General features: G+C 37.4%; 1 protein-coding gene across 2 annotated transcripts in view; it reads left to right on the forward strand.

The window, feature by feature from the left end:
- Nucleotides 1-21,101, forward strand: part of LOC145263646 (uncharacterized) — an 84,847-nt gene that overhangs the window by 14,023 nt on the left and 49,723 nt on the right. For both annotated transcript variants that reach the window (XM_080120505.1, XM_080120504.1), the window contains exons 2-4: nt 335-1,044; nt 4,839-4,962; nt 12,590-12,677. In XM_080120505.1, the coding sequence (XP_079976631.1) occupies nt 345-1,044; nt 4,839-4,962; nt 12,590-12,677 (912 nt within the window). In that variant the 5' untranslated portion in view covers nt 335-344. The remainder of the gene's footprint in view (nt 1-334; nt 1,045-4,838; nt 4,963-12,589; nt 12,678-21,101) is intronic.

The raw sequence follows: 21,101 nt of genomic DNA on the forward strand, positions 1-21,101 counted from the left end.
CCAAGATGTTATAGGAAAAAGACTAACCTACATGCGGCGAGTGACAAATGTTGAATATTTATCTTCATGAAATCGAGCAAATTAAATAAACAGGCGAGCTTTGTTGTTAACTGTGAGATATTACGATTTATATGTGATATAAAAAGTTTTGAAATGTTGTGAAGCAACCGACCACTTCTCTGAAAAAACCCTTTTGTAGACATACAAAATACAGAAAAAGCGAACACACATACAAACATACATACATTTTCGCTTTTATATTTATAGATGTTGCTTTCAAATGCTTTTGTTTTTTGTTTTTTTAATTTTACTTATTATTTTATTTATTTTTTAGACTATCTAAAATGAATACGGAAAAATTTAAAGACGCTGAGATGAATGCTGAAGTTCAAAAGATGATAGCCCTTGGTCTGCTAGAAAAAAACTGTAGAGTGGGTATAAATAAAGAGGAAGCCGCAGAAAACAATCTATCTGGACCATTCAATGATGAAGATATGAATGAGGAAGTTAGGAATATGAAAGCCCTTGGACTTCTCGAAAAGGACTGGGCAGACGGTTTGAATAAACAAGAGGCAGGATGTAAACTAAGCCAAGTATTATCTACAGGGGACGCACCTTCGGAAAAACTAATAGCACCGTTCGAAGATGAAAATATGAACGAAGAAGTTAGAAATATGATAGCCCTCGGACTTCTCGAAAAGGACTGGGCAGTCGGTTTAAATAAGCAAGAAGCAGGTCATAAATTTAACCAAGTCTTATCGACAGGAAACGTACCTGAAAATGCCGCTGCAAGTTCAAGTAAAAGAATGGATCCAAGTAAAAAACTGCCAGATTTCAAGAACAAAAGAGCCGATTCTGCTAGAAATAAAATCTATAAATTGAAAGCATTAAATGCTGAAGATCCTGTTTACCAGCAAATCTTGGCAGACTTTGAAAACAGCAAATTGCAAAACAAAATTCAGGCAATTCAAAGAGTTGAGAACGAAAAACAGAAGAAGTGCTTTGAGGATGAGAAGCAGTTGCTAAAGTTCCAATTTGGTGATGGTGAGATATTTTTTTTTTTTTTTCCTTTAATAATTCTTGTCATAATGAATTTGGGAAGGGTTTACATAACCCTCTACAAATTGATATGGAACTATATATATATATATATATATATATATATATATATATACATATATAATTATTTTTTTGCTATAATAATTAAATACCTACAGACACTAGTGTTTCATCCTTTCGGGATTCTTCAGTGCGATTCGAACCCCGCACCACGAGACATCTCTGGCTCGATTGGCGGAGACCGTATCCATTCGGCTACCATTAACCACATGAAATAGCGTTGAATTTAAACATCTACATTTTAAATGTTCATTTACGTCAGTCAGACAGTGATCTAATCGTTATACGATGATCTATGCATAAGAGCTAATAATTAATAATTCTTGTCATAATGAATTAGGGAAGGGTTTACATAACCCTCTACAATTTGATATGGAACTTTATATATATATATATATAGATATATATATATATAATTATTTTTTTGCTATAATAATTAAATACCTACAGACACTAGTGTTTCATCCTTTCGGGAATCTTCAGTGCAGGGTGTCACGATTAACACCAGTCGAACGATTCGAACCCCGCGACACGAGATATCTCTGGCTCAATTAGCGGAGACCTTATCCATTCGGCTACCATTAACCGCGTGAAATAGCGTTGAATTTAAACATTTTAATTTTTAAATGTTCATTTACACCAGTCAGAAAGTGATCTAATCGTTATACGATGATCTATGCATAAGAGCTAAATTGACCGACTTTAATTCAACTGAAAGTGCTCAACGATAAGAAATGAATTTCTTAAAGGGGCTGTCATAATTATTTTTTTGCTATAATAATTAATATATATGTGTATGTGTGTGTGTCAGGGGTGTGAGTTCCATCGTAGGGGTGTTGATTTAATTTTAATAAAATTAAATATGCATCAAGTGCGCCTGAAAGCCAAATCATAATGCAACATTATGAAAATAAACTTTTACTCCTTTGAAATTTATAATTTGAATATATTTCAAAGTCAAACTCCATCCTCAGTATTTTGTACATATACTGAAGATGGAGTTTACATAACTCCCTACAAATTTATATATATATATATATATATATATATATATTAGTGCTGGGACGATAAATCGGAATTGGGAATCGGAAAAATCAGAATATTTGAGGGTATCGGAATCATAAAAATTTGTACCGATTTTCTGATGCCAAAACGATTCTTTTGTCTTTTTTTATTTGTTTTTGATAAAATAATAAATATTTATTGATTTTGAACCACCAGTGAAGCTAAAATCGATAGATCTTCCCTCCCACAAGTATATTTTACTTCTAGGAAAATATCTGCACATTTGACATGAGTGTTATCACGGTAATTGGAGAAAAAAATGAAACTATATAAAGAATCGGAACTCTATCACTAACGTTAAGTCCAGGTGCCCTCTCCCTCAATCCATCCATAGCCCTTGAGCCCCTGGAGGGGTATAGGCCATCTAAAACTTTTTTGTAGATGTTTTTGTAGCAAGAAGTTCTTTTTACAGGGTGACGGTGCTAGCCCCACACCCAGCCTTCCCAGAAGGTACATACAGGCTCAACGTTGCTTAACTTCGGTAATATGGCAAGAACCGGTGTGTCAACGTGATTGTGCCGTAACCAGGTGCCCCCGCCCAAAAAAAAAAGAATATGTAAAATCTAAGATTTATTAAGAAGAGTTACATATTATTCAAATTCTCTCTGGTCGGAAAGTAGGTGATCATTTCATGTTAAATTTATATGTGAAACTGATCCTTCAATCTAAATTCTAAAGTAAAATTTTTTTTTCTCACCCTTATTTTTCAGAGTGTTCATACATAATCGTCTAGACAAAATAAGAATATTATTTTAGAGGGTTTGAGCTGATTTGGCTGATGGTCCTCATTAATAATAATACTGAAGTATTATTAATTAAAAGATATATCAAGATTGGGGTTAGGGGTTTTATAAACTTTAGTGTAAGCGTTTTATTATAGTGGAAAAATAACTATTGGTTTTCAGGTAGAATAGAGGGTTAATATTTATAGTGTATGCTTGGGTTACTGCATACTAGTGCCCTGTTATTGTTTGGGTAAAGTTATACCTGCTATAATCCCATTCTCAGGGTTTTATTTATTTGATTCCCCATGAAAGCAAATTAGACACAAGGTCGTTTTTAATGTGGAGGAAAACCAGCTCCCTCAAAAAGGGGGCACTCTGGCAGTTTCTAAATAAATAGTAATTGTCTCAGTATGAAGGTTTTCTCCTACATTGACCAACGACCAATTACAGAACAGATACTACCCGGCAAGAAGCCAGGCGCTTGAACGGGTTCCAAGCAGCACGCACATATATAAGCTGAATTTAGTACTCTCATCAACCCTTATCCTCGAGTTGCTTCCGGTGCTTGATAAGTGATGACTCTTACGTGAAAAAAAATCACAATAAACTATAAATAATTTCCTCCACTTTATCTGTGCTTAAACCTTAACGTAGATTCGATGAACAAAGTTTTCTTTCTGCACGCCTGTGGAACTCCCTTCCGTCTGCCGGCTTTCCAACTGCTTACAATTAGGTCGTCTTCAAGTCTAATGGAAACGAATTCTTGATTGGCTGTCCCCTTAAGTAATCCAGTTTACCAAATTTCCACTACTTACGATTACTACGATATTGTCCCGTTGACTACTGTACACTCTTTAAGCCTTATCCTCGAGTGGCTTCTAGGCCTTGATAATTGGTGATTCCTATGTAAAAAAAAAAAAAAAAAAAAAAAATCAAAATTATGTATTAGAGCAACAGAAATCCCAACTTAAGTAGATAATAGAAGAGGAAACATTTTTAACAAAGATTGAGGAAAGAGCTTCTTTTTTATGGGAGAGGGGGAAGTATAGCACACGTGCACATACTGACTATCAATTCTGTAGTGGATGGGTTGCGGTGGTGGGGGATATAAAATATTTAGAGTATGTGGAGAAATTGTTTGTAAGTGTTGGGTGTGATTTTCATGCGTGGTCTTGACAAAAAAAGTCGGGTTTTGGATTTAATAAATCTTGAGTCTAAGGAGGTTTAGGTTGGCAGGTGTGTTTCTGTGGGATAAGGTATGTGGGTAGTGTTGGGATCGTACTTAATGAAAGTTTGTGAGGGAGTAGTTAGCAAGTGAAAAAGGCGGTTTCATTTGTAATGCCTACAATTTATTGAAATTTCCTGTTTTTTTATTAAGGTGTTTATTCCTATACTTAAAATTTTGTGATGAAGAGTTTTTCATTTAAGCAGAGGCAAGGTGAATTAATTTTTCCAGTTAACAATTGGTGTTAAGTTTTTACAAGTTAGTTCATTGTAATGTGTAGCTAATGATGTTTTATCCTGCGGAAAACTTCTTAAACCATTTTCATCCAGAGAAAAGGGCTGCTAAAGGGTCAAAATTGAAAAATTGGTATTTGGGAATCATAGGAGTTTTACCTGTTTGCTAACTGTTTCACGATTAAAGATTGTGTCACGCTGGCCTAATGGTTATTGCACTTGACTCACTGTCTTTAGGTTTTGATTTTGATCTCAGCTCGAGTGTTTTTTTTTACTCACAAGGAGTGAATGGTTTGGAAAATAAAACACAATACTCGCATGCACGTGTCTCAGTTTCTGTATGAATTAAAATATATTTACGTGTATTTACGATCCAGCAACACCAGGTAGCCTATTAGTATATATATATATTTATAAACTTCATAAATATGAATTTTAATATTTTTGTCCAAAAATCCTTCTACATTTCAGATTTTGAGTTAAATGTCAAAGATCTATATCATGGCACAAAGGCTCCCAACAAGTTAATCTGTTCGTATGGATTAGATGTCCGTTTAAGCCGCCAAGGAATGTTCGGCAATGGAATTTACTTTAGGTAAGTTGAAAAAAACATTGCATTTATTCCACTTCTCATTTTGTCCTTGCATCTATATTTACCCTCTTTCTCAGACATTCCAACTAAAATATCATTTTAAGATTCCAACTGTCCCCTTCAGTGCAATTGTTTGTATCTTTCTTGCACTTGGTTCACTGAGTATCTTGCACTTGGTTCACTGAGTATATTTGCAGATACTTGTTTTAACCAGTCTATATGGCCTCCCTTATGTATATAGTGATTTTGATAAGTTCTTCATCTCCTGTTTTGAGGAAACGATAATGACTTGCATAACGAAAAGAATATAAGAAATGATAATGAATAAAATAAGATCCTTGAACTATATCCATTTTATATCGATTTAGTTACAACCTAAGCCTGCTCTGATCACTTTGGGGACAAAATTTTTCGCAAAGCTTCCACATCCTTAGTTCCCAGAAAATAATTGTGTGGACAGTTCCCACACTGACATCAAACTGTGAACCTCTTATCTATATAGACAAAGAACAGTCCTTATCCATGATATTCTATATTTGCCTAATCAACTCTAGCGTTCTGACTTCCTGACTCCTCCAACAGGGTCCTGGATATGACTTTAAACTATATTCTGTGGTGAGGCCCCAGCTTGCGGGCTTTGGGGAGTGTGGAGTCACCCTTTAATTGCCATTGCTCCCAGGTCCACTCTGACCCGGACTGGTAGTTCCTGTTAGGGTCCCAACTATGGGTTAAATAGAAACCTACATACAACAAATATATTCTTTTAAAAATTTTTTTTTCAAAATCTTTGGATTCGGCATTAAATAACCTGAAAAGGGTTGATATGCCATAAAACAAAAACAACCAAGCAACACAAACACATTTTCGCTTTTATATATAGACTAGCGGGGGTACTTGGCAGTGTTTGTAGGTGTGTGTTTGGGGGGAAAAATATTTTTTTAAGTTTTGGTAGGTAGGCTTGAATCCGAACCCTTGTAGTTAACAGACTGAGGACTTACCGCCACACTAAGATGGCAGAGCACTGACAATGCGTGAAATAAACATGATTTAAACGTGATGTGACAGGTGCAAGTCTAACGAGGTCAAACATGACGCCACAGGGAATGAGAGCGTCGATTTTAATTCCGCACTTAATGTTAAGTGCGGGATAGTTGTTTTTTTGTTTTTTTTACCCAACTTTAAACCAACTCCCCTAATAAAGAGGGAGCGTGTCGAAATGAAAGCAATTGTCTGATATGATGGTGAAAACCGACATTTACCAAACGATTGCCGTGGAACTGCTGATACGGAAATCAGTTTCACTTTTTTATACTGTAAAGCGAAACAAACATGAGGTGATCGAAAAAAAATCTCGTAAATAGCGCGGAAAAGTCGGGCAAATTAAAGATAGATGCGACCCCCGTTCCTAACTCGTAGATATTATTTAGACAGTATATAAAAAGTTTTAAGAAGGAGTGACCCGACCGAGCGCCTCCCCGAGAAAAGCCTTTTGCGGACATACACAAAAAGTGCACACACACACACACACACACACACACACACACACACACACTAACACACATTTTCGCTTTTATATTATAGATAATTCTTTTGCAAACACAACCATCTTGGTACATGCATTTGCGCATAGTTTCTCAGGGTTATGTTTGCGCGCTCACGCATACCAAGATGGCCACCAGCGATAACATAAGAAATGACATTGTGTAATATCCGGAAAACTATTTATTTACAGAAAATTTAAATGCGATATTCGTTTTCAGCATACTCTAAAACCTATAAAAGTAATTATTTTAAATATTAAGGTGAAAACAAGGTAAAAAAATTACCGTTTGATTTCTTCGTTTACATAGTTGAATTTTCAGTAAAATAACAAAATAGAAATGACAAAAATTACCATCACCTGGTGAATATATAGTTGTTGCATATCAGGATTCCTAGAATCCTGGTACTGTAAAAGCTAAAATAGAGGTATATTTTGGGCGAGATAGAGAGGATTTACAAATTTGAAAATTGGACTGGTCCCAAATTGCATAAGTTCTGGTCGACTATGGGAATTTCCATCTTCTACAGAAATCCAACATCTATATAAAAAATTTTCTTTGGTTTATTTCTGAGATTAATTCATATCTACTCAATTTTTTTTTTCTTTGATGAAGGGAGTAGTAAATACCGGCCATGAATGATCATTAGGCTTTCAATACTTACATCCCAGATTATCTCTCCTTTGGTGAGGAGACAGGAAAATGCCTGCTCTCAATAAAGCTATATTTAAATACCACTATAATACTTAGTTTTGTTCATGAATAGACACCCACTGTATGATACCATGTGCCAGTTTTAAAAAATTGAAATTTGTACATCTGAATTTATGATTCATGGCTTATGGTAAAGAGATGCATCAGATTTGACTGCATAATCAGAAAGAGCACATAATTTCACATAAGAGTGCCAAGTTTCATGAAAAATAAATAAATGGTGGCAAAATTAAAGAATTTCTTGAAATGTTGAGGTCCATAATTAGTCCACTGTTTCTAAAGAAAAATGTCCACGGAAAAGCATAAATTTTGGCACTTAAAAATTCTCATAACTTTTGAACTACTGATGGTATTTGCATAATTCAAACGGTTTTAAGCATCTTTTAAATAGCTCTTTTCATGCAAGTTGATAAAATAACAATTATCTAAAAAAAAAAATCAACTTGTAATGCATATTACAAATTTTCTGACAACCCCACACGCACTCACAAAATGGGGTGCCTATTCCGAATGTCATCTTTGGTAATAGCCAGTGTAAAAAAATCCTAGTTGGGGAATAATAATAATAATAATAATAATAATAATAATAATAACTAAAATATTCCTTTCCATTCTGGTATCTAACACAGTCTAACACAATCAAGACTGACAACAATGATCTCATTGATTTTCGTGAATGATTGCAACCATCGCCATTGAATTTCATTAGATCTTTGCCTTTTTTATTTAGGCACAAAAATTTGTTCATCTTTTGTTTTAATCTTCAACAGAAATGTAGATATCCTCTTCTATATGTTTTTCCAGTCTTTCACCCGACTGTATCGACCCATTCATCATCATCTTTGTGTGATTTTTCTGTTGGCCATGTACTTGATGCCAAACTTGTAATTTCTTGATGGTTGGTTGGTTGTTTTTGTTTTACGGCATATCACCCCTTTTCAGGTTATTTAATGCCGAATCCAAAGATTTGAAGAAAATTTTTTTAATAGAATATATTTGTTGTTTTCAAGTCGGATCACCAAAGTTAAGTACATTAGTGTGGAGATTTGATGAAGTGTTTAATTAAGGGGGCGGTTCATTAGGAATTTTTTTAACGTTGGACTTGAAGAAATCCAAGTTGTAGTCAGGTGGAAAGCAGGCAGACGGAACAGAGTTCCACAGGCGTGCAGTTCTAAGAAAGAAGCTTTGTTCATGGAATCCACGTTTTGATTTAGGCACAGATAAATACCCATAGTTGGGACCCTAACAGGTACTACCATTCCGGGTTAGAGTGGACCTGGGAGCAAGGACAAAGGGTGGCTCCACACTCCCCAAAGCCTGCAAGCTGGGGCCCTCACCACTGGATATATCATATCATATCCAGGACCTGTAATTTCTTGAAGGTTACACGCGACTTTTTAGTTTCACCTTTTTCCAGATTTCTAAATAAAACCTTAACTGGTTTGTCTTGAATGATTTTTTTTTTTTTTTACATGGTGGTCACCACTTATCAAGGCCCGGAAGCCACTCAGGGATAAGGGTTATTGCAAGTACAGTACATTAGTGTGGAGATTTGATGAAGTGTTTACTTAAGGGGGCGGTTCATTAGGAATTTTTTTAACGTTGGACTTGAACACATCCAAGTTGTAGTCAGGTGGAAAGCAGGCAGACGGAACAGAGTTCCACAGGCGTGCAGTTCTAAGAAAGAAGCTTTGTTCATGGAATCCGCGTTTTGATTTAGGCACAGATAAAGAGTGGGGGAAATTTTTCACAGTGGATTCAGCTAGACGGGTGTTTTTCGTGAAAAATTGGAGAGGGGGGGACTAGAGATTGGAGTTCAGACGAGCACCTGCCATGGAAATAACGATAAAACAAGGATAGGCTCGCAACGTCTCTTCTGTGGGAGAGAGGTTGCAGGGTAGAGAAAAGGGTATCCCCCACTAAGCCACGAAGTCTATTTTGTACTCTGTCAAGGCAGGATAGGCTGTTTTTAGCAGCTCCTGCCCAGATATGGTAGCAGTATTCCATCCTTGGACTTATTTTATTCATTATCGGGTATGCTGAAAACGAATATCGCATTTAAATTTTCCGCAAGTAAATAGCTTTCCCGATATTAAGCAATGTCATTTCTTATGTTATTGCTGGTGACCATCTTGGTACATGCATTTGCGCATAGTTTCTCAGGGTTATGTTTGCGCGCTCACGCATACCAAGATGGCCACCAGCGATAACATAAGAAATGACATTGTGTAATATCCGGAAAACTATTTATTTACAGAAAATTTAAATGCGATATTCGTTTTCAGCATACTCTAAAACCTATAAAAGTAATTATTTTAAATGTTAAGGTGGAAACAAGGTAAAAGGGCATCTCCCACTAAGCCACAAAGTCTATTTTGTACTCTGTCAAGGCAGGATAGGCTGTTCTTTGCAGCTCCTGCCCAGATATGGTAGCAGTATTCCATCCTTGGACTTATTTTATTCGTTATTGTTAAACTGTTGAATTCTATCATTTTAATTTTGAAAGCTTCTGTCACAATCTTCTACGCTATTTCTTGATTATTTTTCTCTTTGCTTGAATTATTCTTCTCTACTTTCAATCATACTTTAATCCGACGTATATCCTTTCTTAATCTCTTCAGATCCTTTTAAATCCTTCTTTTCTCGATATGGCTCTTTTTTCTGCTTCATTTTTTTGTTTTTTTTTTGTCGTATTTCTTAACTTTTTTCAACATTTTTTACAATTAAAAACCTTTCTTTTTTTCACCGATTCAGCCTATTCATCAAATTTAATTTATCTTATGTCATTTCCACATCGAAAACCTCATTGTTTTTAAATAAGCTGTCTTCCTCCTTTTAACTTACATAATTATATACCATTGATTGATATAATTAAATGAATGATTTTGCCTTATGAATGGTGAATGTCAACAAATTAAAGGAATAAATTTTAACATGGTCAACATCATGAAATTTGGAATATAGACTTTTGTCATTTGTTTGTTATATATATATATATATATACTAGCAAAAGTACCCGTCATTGACTGGGTTCAAAAACAGCCTACAGAAAATGGACTCTGATTTATGGAAGTAAGATAGGTTATTAAAAGGAAGGGTTGTAAATTTTGGTTGAATTTGGGGGTATCAAAACCAAAGCAAAATATGATGAAAGTAAAAATAAAATAGATAAACCCCATAATTTATTATACCATACCTGTTCACACTGAAACACTTATCACAATGTTCTGTGGATCTACATTAAAAAACCTTGTTAAACTTTGTGACATATTTCCATTCTATGGAGTTCAGGCGCGAACACCCCATAATTTTATTATACCATATTTCTTCAAACTGAAACATAATTATCAAAGTATACTTACGCAGATAGATATGAAAAGTCTTTATTAAAGTTTGTGCCTATTTCTATTCTATGGAGGCCAGGCGTGAACGCAGACCTCACAATTTTATTATACCATCCCTATTTAAGTTAAAACATACTTATCAACGTATTATTATGTACATCTATATTAAAAACACTTATAAACGTTTTTTTTTTAATTTTTTATTTTCATACTTTGTAGACTAGGCGCAAACGCAGACCCCACAATTTTAATGAATCATCATTATGCCAGATCAAACATACCCATTCCTGTGTCTCGATAGATCTTCTATCATTATATGTGATCAGTTTTCTATAAAAGTCAACCGTATAGGAGCCTATTCGTGACCAGACACACACACAGACGTTCAGCTTTATATTATAGATATAATCATGTTGACATACCAGTTCTCATCAGATTATCAAAGTTAAGCAATGTTGAGCCTGGTTAGTACCAGATGGGTGACCATTTGGGAATTCTAGGTGCTGTATGTCAGCATTTGTTTCCAGTCGTCCTGTACTTCACTTGCCACTGGTATTTAACAATGCTGACTTAGGAGATATGTGGTTGGAGATTGCGCCCCTCCTGCCACAAAAATTTCACACGCAGGTAACCCTTCCTTTTTACTTTTAGCTGAACATACAAACACACACTAATATCAGTTCTTTATGCGAGGGGTATTCCAAAAGTGTGACACTACTGCAGTGCCTCATTGGTGTAACTAACCCTGGGAGATTCAACTCTAAGACAAGAAACACTCGTCTAGCTGTAAACACTATCAATAATTTCCCCCACTCTTTATCTGTGCCTAAACCTAAACGTAGATTCCATGAACAAAGCTTCTTTCTTAGAACTGCACGCCTGTGGAATTGTCTTCCGTTTTCCTGCTTTCCGGCTGACTTCAATATGGTTGTGTTCAAGTCTAAAGTAAATAAGTTCTTGATGGGCCGTTCCATATAGGTTATCAAATTTACCAAATTTTCATTACTAATGATTACTATATTGACCAATTTTTACTGTACACTCTTTAACCCTTATCCTTGAGTGGCCTCTGGGCCTTGATAATGTGGTGATGCCTTTGTAAAAAAAAAAAAAAAAAAAAAAAGTGAGGTGAGACTGAAACCATCTTCTACTTGCTATCATAACTATAAGCCCTGATTACATCAGATACATCCAATAGTAGATATAAGGCTATGTATATTTGGCTTAGCAAGAGATTGGATGCACTGACTAAGCAAAAATAAATAATTAATTGGGTTAAGATTAATTTCTGGATGAAGGGAAATGTCAATTCGCTTTAAGATTTCAATTGCTAACCAAACCCAACCCAACGGGTCAACCCAAGAGAGTTGACCTTTGACCTTGACTAATTACTCAGGATGGAACCCTTTATATATTGTCATAGGAAAATATAGGCATTATTATGTATATGTGGGTATAGGTTTATACATATACATAGATAAGTATAGGTATATATTTGTGAAGTGGTTGCTCCTGCTGCTTATGATGCAGGATCTGATTCCAGAGATGTTAGCTGCTCTAGTGACAACAGCATATTCTTTTCGTTGTTTTGACTCTTGAGTATATATCCGTTAATATCTTGTATGTTTTTTATATAGACAGATGTGGTTCTCGGTTGATTGACTGTGTCTTACTGTGTGTGATATATACTTTAGAATCAAAACAATGAAAAGAATATTCTATTGTCACAGCCCTCATTATCAGTTCTAATTAGTTATGAATTATATCTCTTGATTATAGAACTCTTCAGTGACCTTATACAGTATACAAGAAAGAGTCCGCTTCCTCTTTCTAACCATGGCTATTTTAGCGTCCCGAAATGTAAAAAAATACAGATGTTAAAGTATGATGTAAATACATGCATTCACTTAATTCCTGACTTCAGCATTTGTCTCAATATATTACTGGCATGAACCCCTTGTCCCCATTTTGTCATTTTGTCTTCTCTCCTGTAATATCTTTATATACATATTGTTTTTAATATTATTTCAGCGATAATGTGAAGAAATGTGAGAAATATTTGTCCGAGGCAGCCGGAAGTTCCGTTTATCTGTGCTCCATCATTCTTGGCGATATGAAAGTACGTACTTCATTCCATTTTTTTCTTTTTCAATATTTTTAAACCTTTGATTATATAGTACTAGTGTGGATACCTGGCTTTGCCCAGGTGTGTCAGGGTGATGTAGTAAGGAACCCCAGGATGTGTTAAAAAAAAAAATTGGTAGTAGACAGGCAGGGTCGAACCTGTAACGCTAAGGAGAAAAAAAAGGTTTAAAAAAATGTAATGTCTTAGCCAATGCATTCATGACGAAACCGGTAGTCGTGAGCTTTGGAATTAAGGCTAGTCAATCCACCAGAGACGATAACTTGTGAAAGTTTTTAGCAGACATACAAACATACATACACATAAATGTATGTTTGAGATTTATATAATAGACTACCCTTGGTGCTCAGTGTTGCTCGGGTGTTTGGGAGGTGTGTGTTGAGCAAAAAAAAAAAAAAAGTGGTAGTAGGCAGGCAGGCTCGAACCCGTGCCGCAAAGGTGGAAAAGAGAGTTAAAGAAAATCTTAGCCGATATCTCGATGATGCAATTGGGAATCAAAAGCATTGAAATTAACCGAAATCAATCCAACGGTGACAATGACTTGCTAAAATGTTGGCAAAAAAATTGACCGCTCCTTGCTTGTAACATCACGAGCAGTAGAAATAACAGTGCTGACAAAATGGCTGAGTTTAGGGTCAAGGAATTAATGTCTTCGGACAACTTTTAGATATTTGTCGTGTGAAGGTTCGAGCTTCAAAACAAATCCGTCGCTTCTGTCAAAAGTTTTTGTAAGACATGAAAACATACATGCATACGTACATTTAAACACATAGGTGATATTTATATTATAGACTAGTGAGGGTACCCGGCATTGCCCGGGTGTTTGGAGGTGTGTGTGGAAACTCCGGGGTGTGTAAAAAGCAAAATGTAAGTATGAGGATCGAACCCAAACCCGAACCCTTGAGGAAAAGTTTTAAATTAAAGTGTGAAAAAAAAAAACGTGTGACGTTAACGATTGTCCCACCGCAAGATGCTAACGGAAACATGTTTGAATTCATTTAATTACTTGGATTTGGCAGGTGCCCGTTTTAATGAGTTAATGAGGTCAAGTTTGACTGCGGGATTTTTATTTTCCCAAGCTGTTATAGGAAAAAGACTAACCCACATGCGGCGAGCGACAAATGTTGAATATTTATCTTCTCGAAATCGAGCAAATTAAATAGACAGGCGAGCTTCGTTGTTAACTGTGAGATATTATGATTTACATGTGATATAAAAAGTTTTTAAAAAGTTGTTAGGCGACCGACCGCTTCTCTGAAGAAAGCCTTTTGTAGACATACAGAAAAAGCGAACACACATACATACATACATACATTTTTGCTTTTATATTTATAGACTAGCCTAAGTGCCCGGCATTGCCCAGGTGTTTGGAGGTGGTAGTAGGCAGGCAGGCTCGAACTCATTACGCGAAGGCAGAAAAGAAAGTGAAAAAAACATAACGTCTTACCTCTACTCCATGATGCAACTGGAAGTTCGGAACGTTGAAATTAGTAAAGTCATTCCAACTGATATGATGCCTTGCGAAAATGGTGAAGCAAAAAAAATGACCCTCCTTGTAGGAAACTGCTCAGTTGAGGGTGAAAGAATGAATGTTTTTACCCAATTTTTTGATATTTTTTGTCCAAAGGGTTGAGCTTCAAGACGATTCCGATTTTGTGCAAATCTGTAGCCTCTGTCAATAGTTTTAGGCAGACATACAAACATATATACATACATACATTTAAACAGGCAGGTGATATGTATATAATAGAGTAGCGGGTCTAAAAAACAAAATTTGGTAGGGAGGTAGGCTCAAACCCGAAGTCTGACAACTTACCACGATGCTACGCAGGCAGAGAAGTGAGGGAGGGTGAAATTAAACATTTTAAAAAAGCAGGTGGTTTAAACGAATGTGAACGTGTGGTTTTCTAGGTCAAACATCAGCACAAATTTTGTAGCATAAAAGTCAGTGAAATAAAAGATACAGACGACATCATTATTTTGACTCTAAAGTACCTATTTACTATGCCTCCCCACGGGACAGAGTTAGACACCAGGGTCGTTTTTTTTAACGTGGAGAAAAGGTACAAAAATAAAAATTGTCTCAGTCGTGAAGGATTTCTCCTCCACCGAAAGAGAACAAGAAATAGAAGTGCAGCATCTGAAGAACAGATACTACACTTTGTTTATTTATTTGCTTCCCCACTGAGCAAATTAGGCAGGAGGCCGTTTTTAATGTGGAGATAGGGGGAGGGGGAGGGAAATGGGGATCCAGCTCCCGAGAGGAGGGAAGTGGGAGCTGGATTAGAAACTGTTGGTATGAAGGGTTGCCCCTTCAGTGACCAAGGTCAGATATGTGGGGTTACCCCCACATATGGTCTTTGCTAGTCATAGCTGGTCTGTGCTAGTCATAGCTTTGCAGTATCTGCCGGAACAGATGGTATTTATTTGCTCCCCCACCGAGCAAATTAGGCACAAGGTCAATTTTTAATGTGAGGAGTGAAGGGAGGGGGAAGGGAAAAAGGGGACCAGCTCCCGAGAGGTGGGAAATGGGAGCTGGTTAAAGGTCAGGCATGTGGGGTTGCCCCCACATCTGGTCTTTGCTAGTCATAGCTTGCAGTATCTGCCGGAACAGATACTACACTTTGATCTTGTCCCGAAGGCCACTTTTACATAGAGTGATGTGGTTCTCGATTGATTAACTGGGTCTAACAGTGCCAGAGATATACTCGAGAGTCCAAATAGGAACATTCTGTTGTGATAGCCCTAGTTATAAGTTATTATAGAATTCCTCATTGTCGTCACGTAGAATATAAGAAAAAATTTAGAATTTCCGGTTTATGGCATTCATGGTTTGTGTGAGCTGCTGTGTTATTTTGATTGGGGAAATAATTTATATAAGTATGCAGCTCGGTAAGCTGAAATTAGCAAAACTAAAAATGGTGGAATATTTATTTCTAATTTTTTTTTTGGAATTTTGAAAAATGAGCTTTAAAACGATTAATGAAGACATCAGATTGAACGTGCCAATTCCAAATCTGTGATTAGTTTCACAATCTTAAACCTATCGCTTAACTGTGATGCTACGACACAGCTACAGACAACTCTGCTTTATATAGAGAGACTTGATGGGCTACCCGGCATTGCTTGGAACAAAAGTGTATCATAACTAGGGCTAGGACAACAGCATATTCTTTTCATTGTTTTTACTCTTTAGTGTGTATCTGTTGATATCTTCTGTGCTTTTATATAGTGATGTGGTTCTCTGTAGATTAACTGTGTTGGATATGTACTCTAAAGTCAAAACTGATAATATTCTGCTGTCATAGCCCTAATCATAACTTCTCCTCTCTCTTTCTCTTTCCTCCTCCCTCTCCTACCTCTTTTTTCTTTTAATTCCTCTCTCTGGATATGCACATAACTGTAGCCACCATAAGGGAAATAGCTCTGTGAAAAAAAAGTCAAAGTTATTTCCCTTTATCTATTGCAGACTATCATCCTCATCTTTTTAGTTGTTGTTTCATGATGTTTCGGACAACTATTCCTCTGGCCTTCGTCAGGTGGTAACCATGATGAGATAATCTCCTAGCTGTATCCTCAGCAATTACTGCCTTCCATAGTTTTTTTTTTTTTTTACACAGTGATCACCACTTATCAAGGCCCAGAAGCCACTCAGGGATAAGGGTTATTGCAAGTGCATTACGTTAGTGTGGAGATTTGATGAAGTGTTTACTTACGGGGGCGGTTCATTAGGAATTTGTTAACGTTGGACTTGAACACATCCAAGTTGTAGTCCGGTGGGAAGCAGGCAGACGGAACAGAGTTCCACAGGCGTGCAGTTCTAAGAAAGAAGCTTTGTTCATGGAATCTGCGTGTTGATTTAGGCACAGATATAGTGTGGGGGAAATTTTTCACAGTGAATTCAGCTAGACGGGTGTTTTTTGTGAATGATTGGCGAGGGGGGACCAGAGATTGGAGTTCAGACGAGCACCTGCCATGGAAATAACGATAAAACAAGGATAGGCTCGCAACGTCTCTTCTGTGGGAGAGAGGTTGCAGGGTAGAGAAAAGGGCATCCCCCACTAAGCCAGAAAGTCTATTTTATACTCTGTCAAGGCAGGATAGGCTGTTTTTAGCAGCTCCTGCCCAGATATGGCAACAGTATTCCATCCTTGGACGTACTTGTTGTTTCTCCATGTTTTTGGCCAACTAAGTCTGTGGCTAACTTCGGGTAGAATTGAAACCGCTATCTTCAGACTATGCTCACCTGGAATCATAGAGATTCAACACCTCTATCCACTGCGCCAGTGCACCACGGGCTCCTTGCACATAACTAGAGCCACCATAAGGGAAATAAATCTGTAAAAAAGAGTCAGTTATTAAATATTATAAATCGGGTTTAATTCTTGACAACCTCTATAATATAAATCTCACCTGTCTGTTTAAATGTATGTATGTATGTATGTGTGTTTGATTGTGTGTTTGCCTAAAACTTTTGACAGAGGTGACAGATTTTCACGAGGTCAGTATCATTTTCAAGCCTTCGGACGATAAATATCGAAAAATTTGCCAAAAATAATAAGTCTTTCACCCTTAACTGAACAGTTTTCTACAAGGAGGGTTGTTTTTTTCGCTGACATTTTTTGCAAGTCATTCAACCCTCGACGTCGCACAAAAGGTGTTATTTCAATCGCCCATGAGATCACAACCACGGTAGGCAAGACCCTTTTTTTTTTTTTTCACCTCTTTTTCCTCTGGCGTATTACGGGTTTCAACCTGCTTACTACTCTTAATTTTTTTTTTTTTTTAACCAACACCCTTACACGCACCTCCACTTTCGTTTCTGCCTTCGCGTCACGGGTTCAAACCTGCCTGCCTACTACAACTTTCTTTCTTTTTTTTTTTTGCTCAACACATGCCTCTAAAAACCCGGGCAATGCTGGGTACCCAGGCTAGTTAAATAATATAAATGGTCATTTGACCACCAAAGAATGAATCTATTTTTTTTATTTTTTTTCTAAATTTAAGATAACATTTTTTCCAAGCGTATGCTTCTAAGGGGTTTGTTAAGTATTTTTCAAGTTTTAGCGAAACATACATACATACATGCATGACAATTACTACTTCTTGACATAAGCTTGCCATCTCTTCAGGTTGATGCCGGGCTTCCATGTGTACGTATATGCCTCTTCCGCCAAGTTACAGTCTTGCTACACTACATGCATAATCGTTCATTTGCCAATATTTGCGGGTTCTTGTAGAGGGACTACCCTTTTGTTTCGATTTTCTTATCACTTTGTTTTTGCTGAGGATGGGGCATTCTACCGGATGCCAAACATTCTTCTTTTAGTTTAGTTACTCCAACCGAGAGATCTTTTTAAGATTCTAACCGCCCCTTTAAGTGCAATTGTTTGTATTTCTCTTGCACTTGGTTCACTGGGTATATTCGCCAGATAGTTTTTGAAATTGATAATGACTGGAATGATGGGTACCTTGTTAAGATTCCAGTTTCTTTCCATGTTTTACTTTTCTTGTTATTTTGTTATTTTCTCCCTCTCTGCTCTGTTAAGGCCAGCATCATTAGGGACACTTACTTCAACTAGGGTTGCCACTTTCTCCCTAGGGATGCTTACTTCATAAGGGACAAAAGGGAGAAAGAGGCAACCCTAGTTGAAGTAAGCATCCCTAATGATGCTGGCCTTAACAGAACAGAGAGGGCTTAATACCCTCGTTTCCTAGGTATGTAGCTGTAGTAATTTCCTAGTCAAAGTGGATGGTGCATGACTTATTTCCAACTGTTCTTTCTGGTATATGTGTATCTTGGTGAAACTCCAAAATCACCAGTGATTTATTGTTTTGATTTGCTTAATTAAATGTATGTATGTATGTATCTATCTATATATATATATACTTCATATTTTAGTGTCAGGTCATGTCATATGCTACTGCTACCATGTAACCCAGTACTACCTGCCTCATGGTCGGGTCACCGGCGACTAAACTGGTTCCCCCACCAGACTTGTTTGGTGAGGAGGGCGGCTAGTCTCCATGAAGGATTAAAAACAAGACCTTCCAAAGGGCGAATGAACTCTTTTTCTGGGTCAACGGCCAACTAGCACCGTGTATATTTGTGTGTGTGTATATGTGTATTGGGGTGGAGAGGGCTCCCGTAAGCCGTGATGAAGGCAACCTTTCTAGGAGAAGCAAATCTCTGATTTAAAAAAACCATAAAGCGGAAGACCAGTACCCGCATTAAGCTGGTCTGCAGTTTAATTTGTTGCTGGCTATCTTGCTCTTGCTTGTTGCTGGATCTCAACATTTTGAACCGAGAGAGAGACTTAGCTGTCGTACAAAGCTAAGACTCTGTAACATAATCTTTGTATAGATACTCCCTCAGGCATTTGGGCTCATGGATTTTAAATGTCTGAGAGAGTGGCACTCGTCTGACAAGACGTTGCAATCATCATATATATATCTATTGTTTGATCTAGTTAAGTAAGTAGAATTGAGTTTGCAATCGTAGGGTCAAAGGAGGTCAGCTTGTAACCCTACGTGTGGCTCCCTCGTCAGATCGCCGACTCCCAACGTCGTGTACCGTGGATTTTTCGTTCGACTATTCCTCTATTCTATAAGAGTATGGCCGGATCGTCTTTTTCCCGTTGGCAACTGTCGATGAGAACACGCGATTCACAAAATAGAAATATGAACAAAGGAAAAACACAAACGCCAATGTTCACATATAAATTGACTGTTGGACTTGTGAGTGTGTGTGTGTGTGTGTGTGTGTGTGTGTGTGTGCGTGTGGTACATATATTTTGACATACCTTCTTCATGCGTCGTTGATCTTCCACCTGGAATTCAACTCGTGTCTTGGAGGGGAGACTTAAAACCTATTTTGAACGAAGATTCATTCACTCCAAGACGATGAATTGGTTTTATAGTTTTTATTCACCTTCCAGATCGATCGCAGAAGAATGGAAAGTGAATCTCTTGCCTGCGTGGTTTGCTTCTTTTCCCCGTTCTATTGATGTTACATTCGTCTATCTCTGTTTCACAGTCAACTCTAAAATTGTCCATGTCTCTATTTCACAGTCAACTCTATAACTGTTCAACTGTAGTCGTTATTAACTCCCATCCGACGTCAAGGGTATCTAGTTGTCAACTCTGTCCAACTTCCATCCGCCGTCTAGCACATCTAGATGTCAACTGTCTGTCTCCTCTGTCTTGGTCTCTCAGGTCACCCACCCCAGCTGCCCTTCCCTATTTTATCAGTAGTAGGTTTCTATTGTTATTGTTTGATATTTCCTATCTATTGTTGATGTTATGTATATGAATATATGCGAACGAGTTTGTTTCTTATTGCCAAAAAAATTGTGTGTAAAATGCATATATCTATCGTCTTTCAGGAGGTTTCACCGCCGAATCCACATGACTTCTTTGCGTTGTATTTCACCATGGTCTTTTGGATGTCGGTGGTTGCTCTGATGGTTTCTATATTCACTACCGAACGACGGGGACGGGGGGGGGTCAACATTAGGTGCTTCAATGCAAGTACAGTAGTACTCACCAACACGATCCATGACTTGCTCTATGTGGATGACTGTGATCTCGTAGCTCTTACGGGGGACTCATATGCAGCGTCTTGTGGACGCCTTTGCGGTTGCCTGCAGCGCGTTGGGCCTGACTATCAATCTGAAAAAAATCTGTATTAATGTATCAGCCTGCGCCAGGCATGCCATGCTATGAGTTATGTTGAAGAGAAAAGAAACATTTCCAGATATTCAAATATCTCTCATCTCTTCTCCGTTGTCTTTCAAGATGCTTCACCACCGAATCCACATGACTTCTCCAGTTCCATCGATCTTGCATGACATTTTGCAGGTCCCAAACACTTTCCAATCCTGTGTCCTGTTGCAAGTTGTCAATGTAGGTAATTCTTCTTCTACCACGGTTTGGTTGTCCATCTGTTGGTATCCAGAGAACTAGCTTGCTTGCTTCCCCTTCACTGTATCTCATGCAGTGACCGGCTACTCTCATCCTTCTCTGTTGTACTTTCAGTGATACTGGTGGTATGTCACCATAAAGCTGTTGGTTTGCTGCGTGGCTCCTCCATGATGTATTAAGAGTCCATGCCTAAGCACGATAGAGAAGGCCTGTTTCTACTGTGGTAACAAAGAGTCTTATTTTCAACTTTTCTGAGAGAGTGAATGACCATATCTTCCTCAACTTGTGACATGCACTCCATGCCAATACTAATTAGGGACACTCTAAGTAGGGAGTCGAGTAGCAAGATGTCTGTTCCTATTACATTTAAACTTCTGCTTGTTAATACAATCGAGAAAGTGGGATACAGAGAATTTCAAAGCCAAGGAAAGAAAGTAGAAGATACCTCGACATCAAGACGACCATTAAAATGAAGGT

Source organism: Euprymna scolopes, chromosome 39 (assembly GCF_053919585.1).
Source record: "Euprymna scolopes isolate OS-2025 chromosome 39, ASM5391958v1, whole genome shotgun sequence".
NCBI lineage: Eukaryota > Metazoa > Mollusca > Cephalopoda > Sepiida > Sepiolidae > Euprymna > Euprymna scolopes.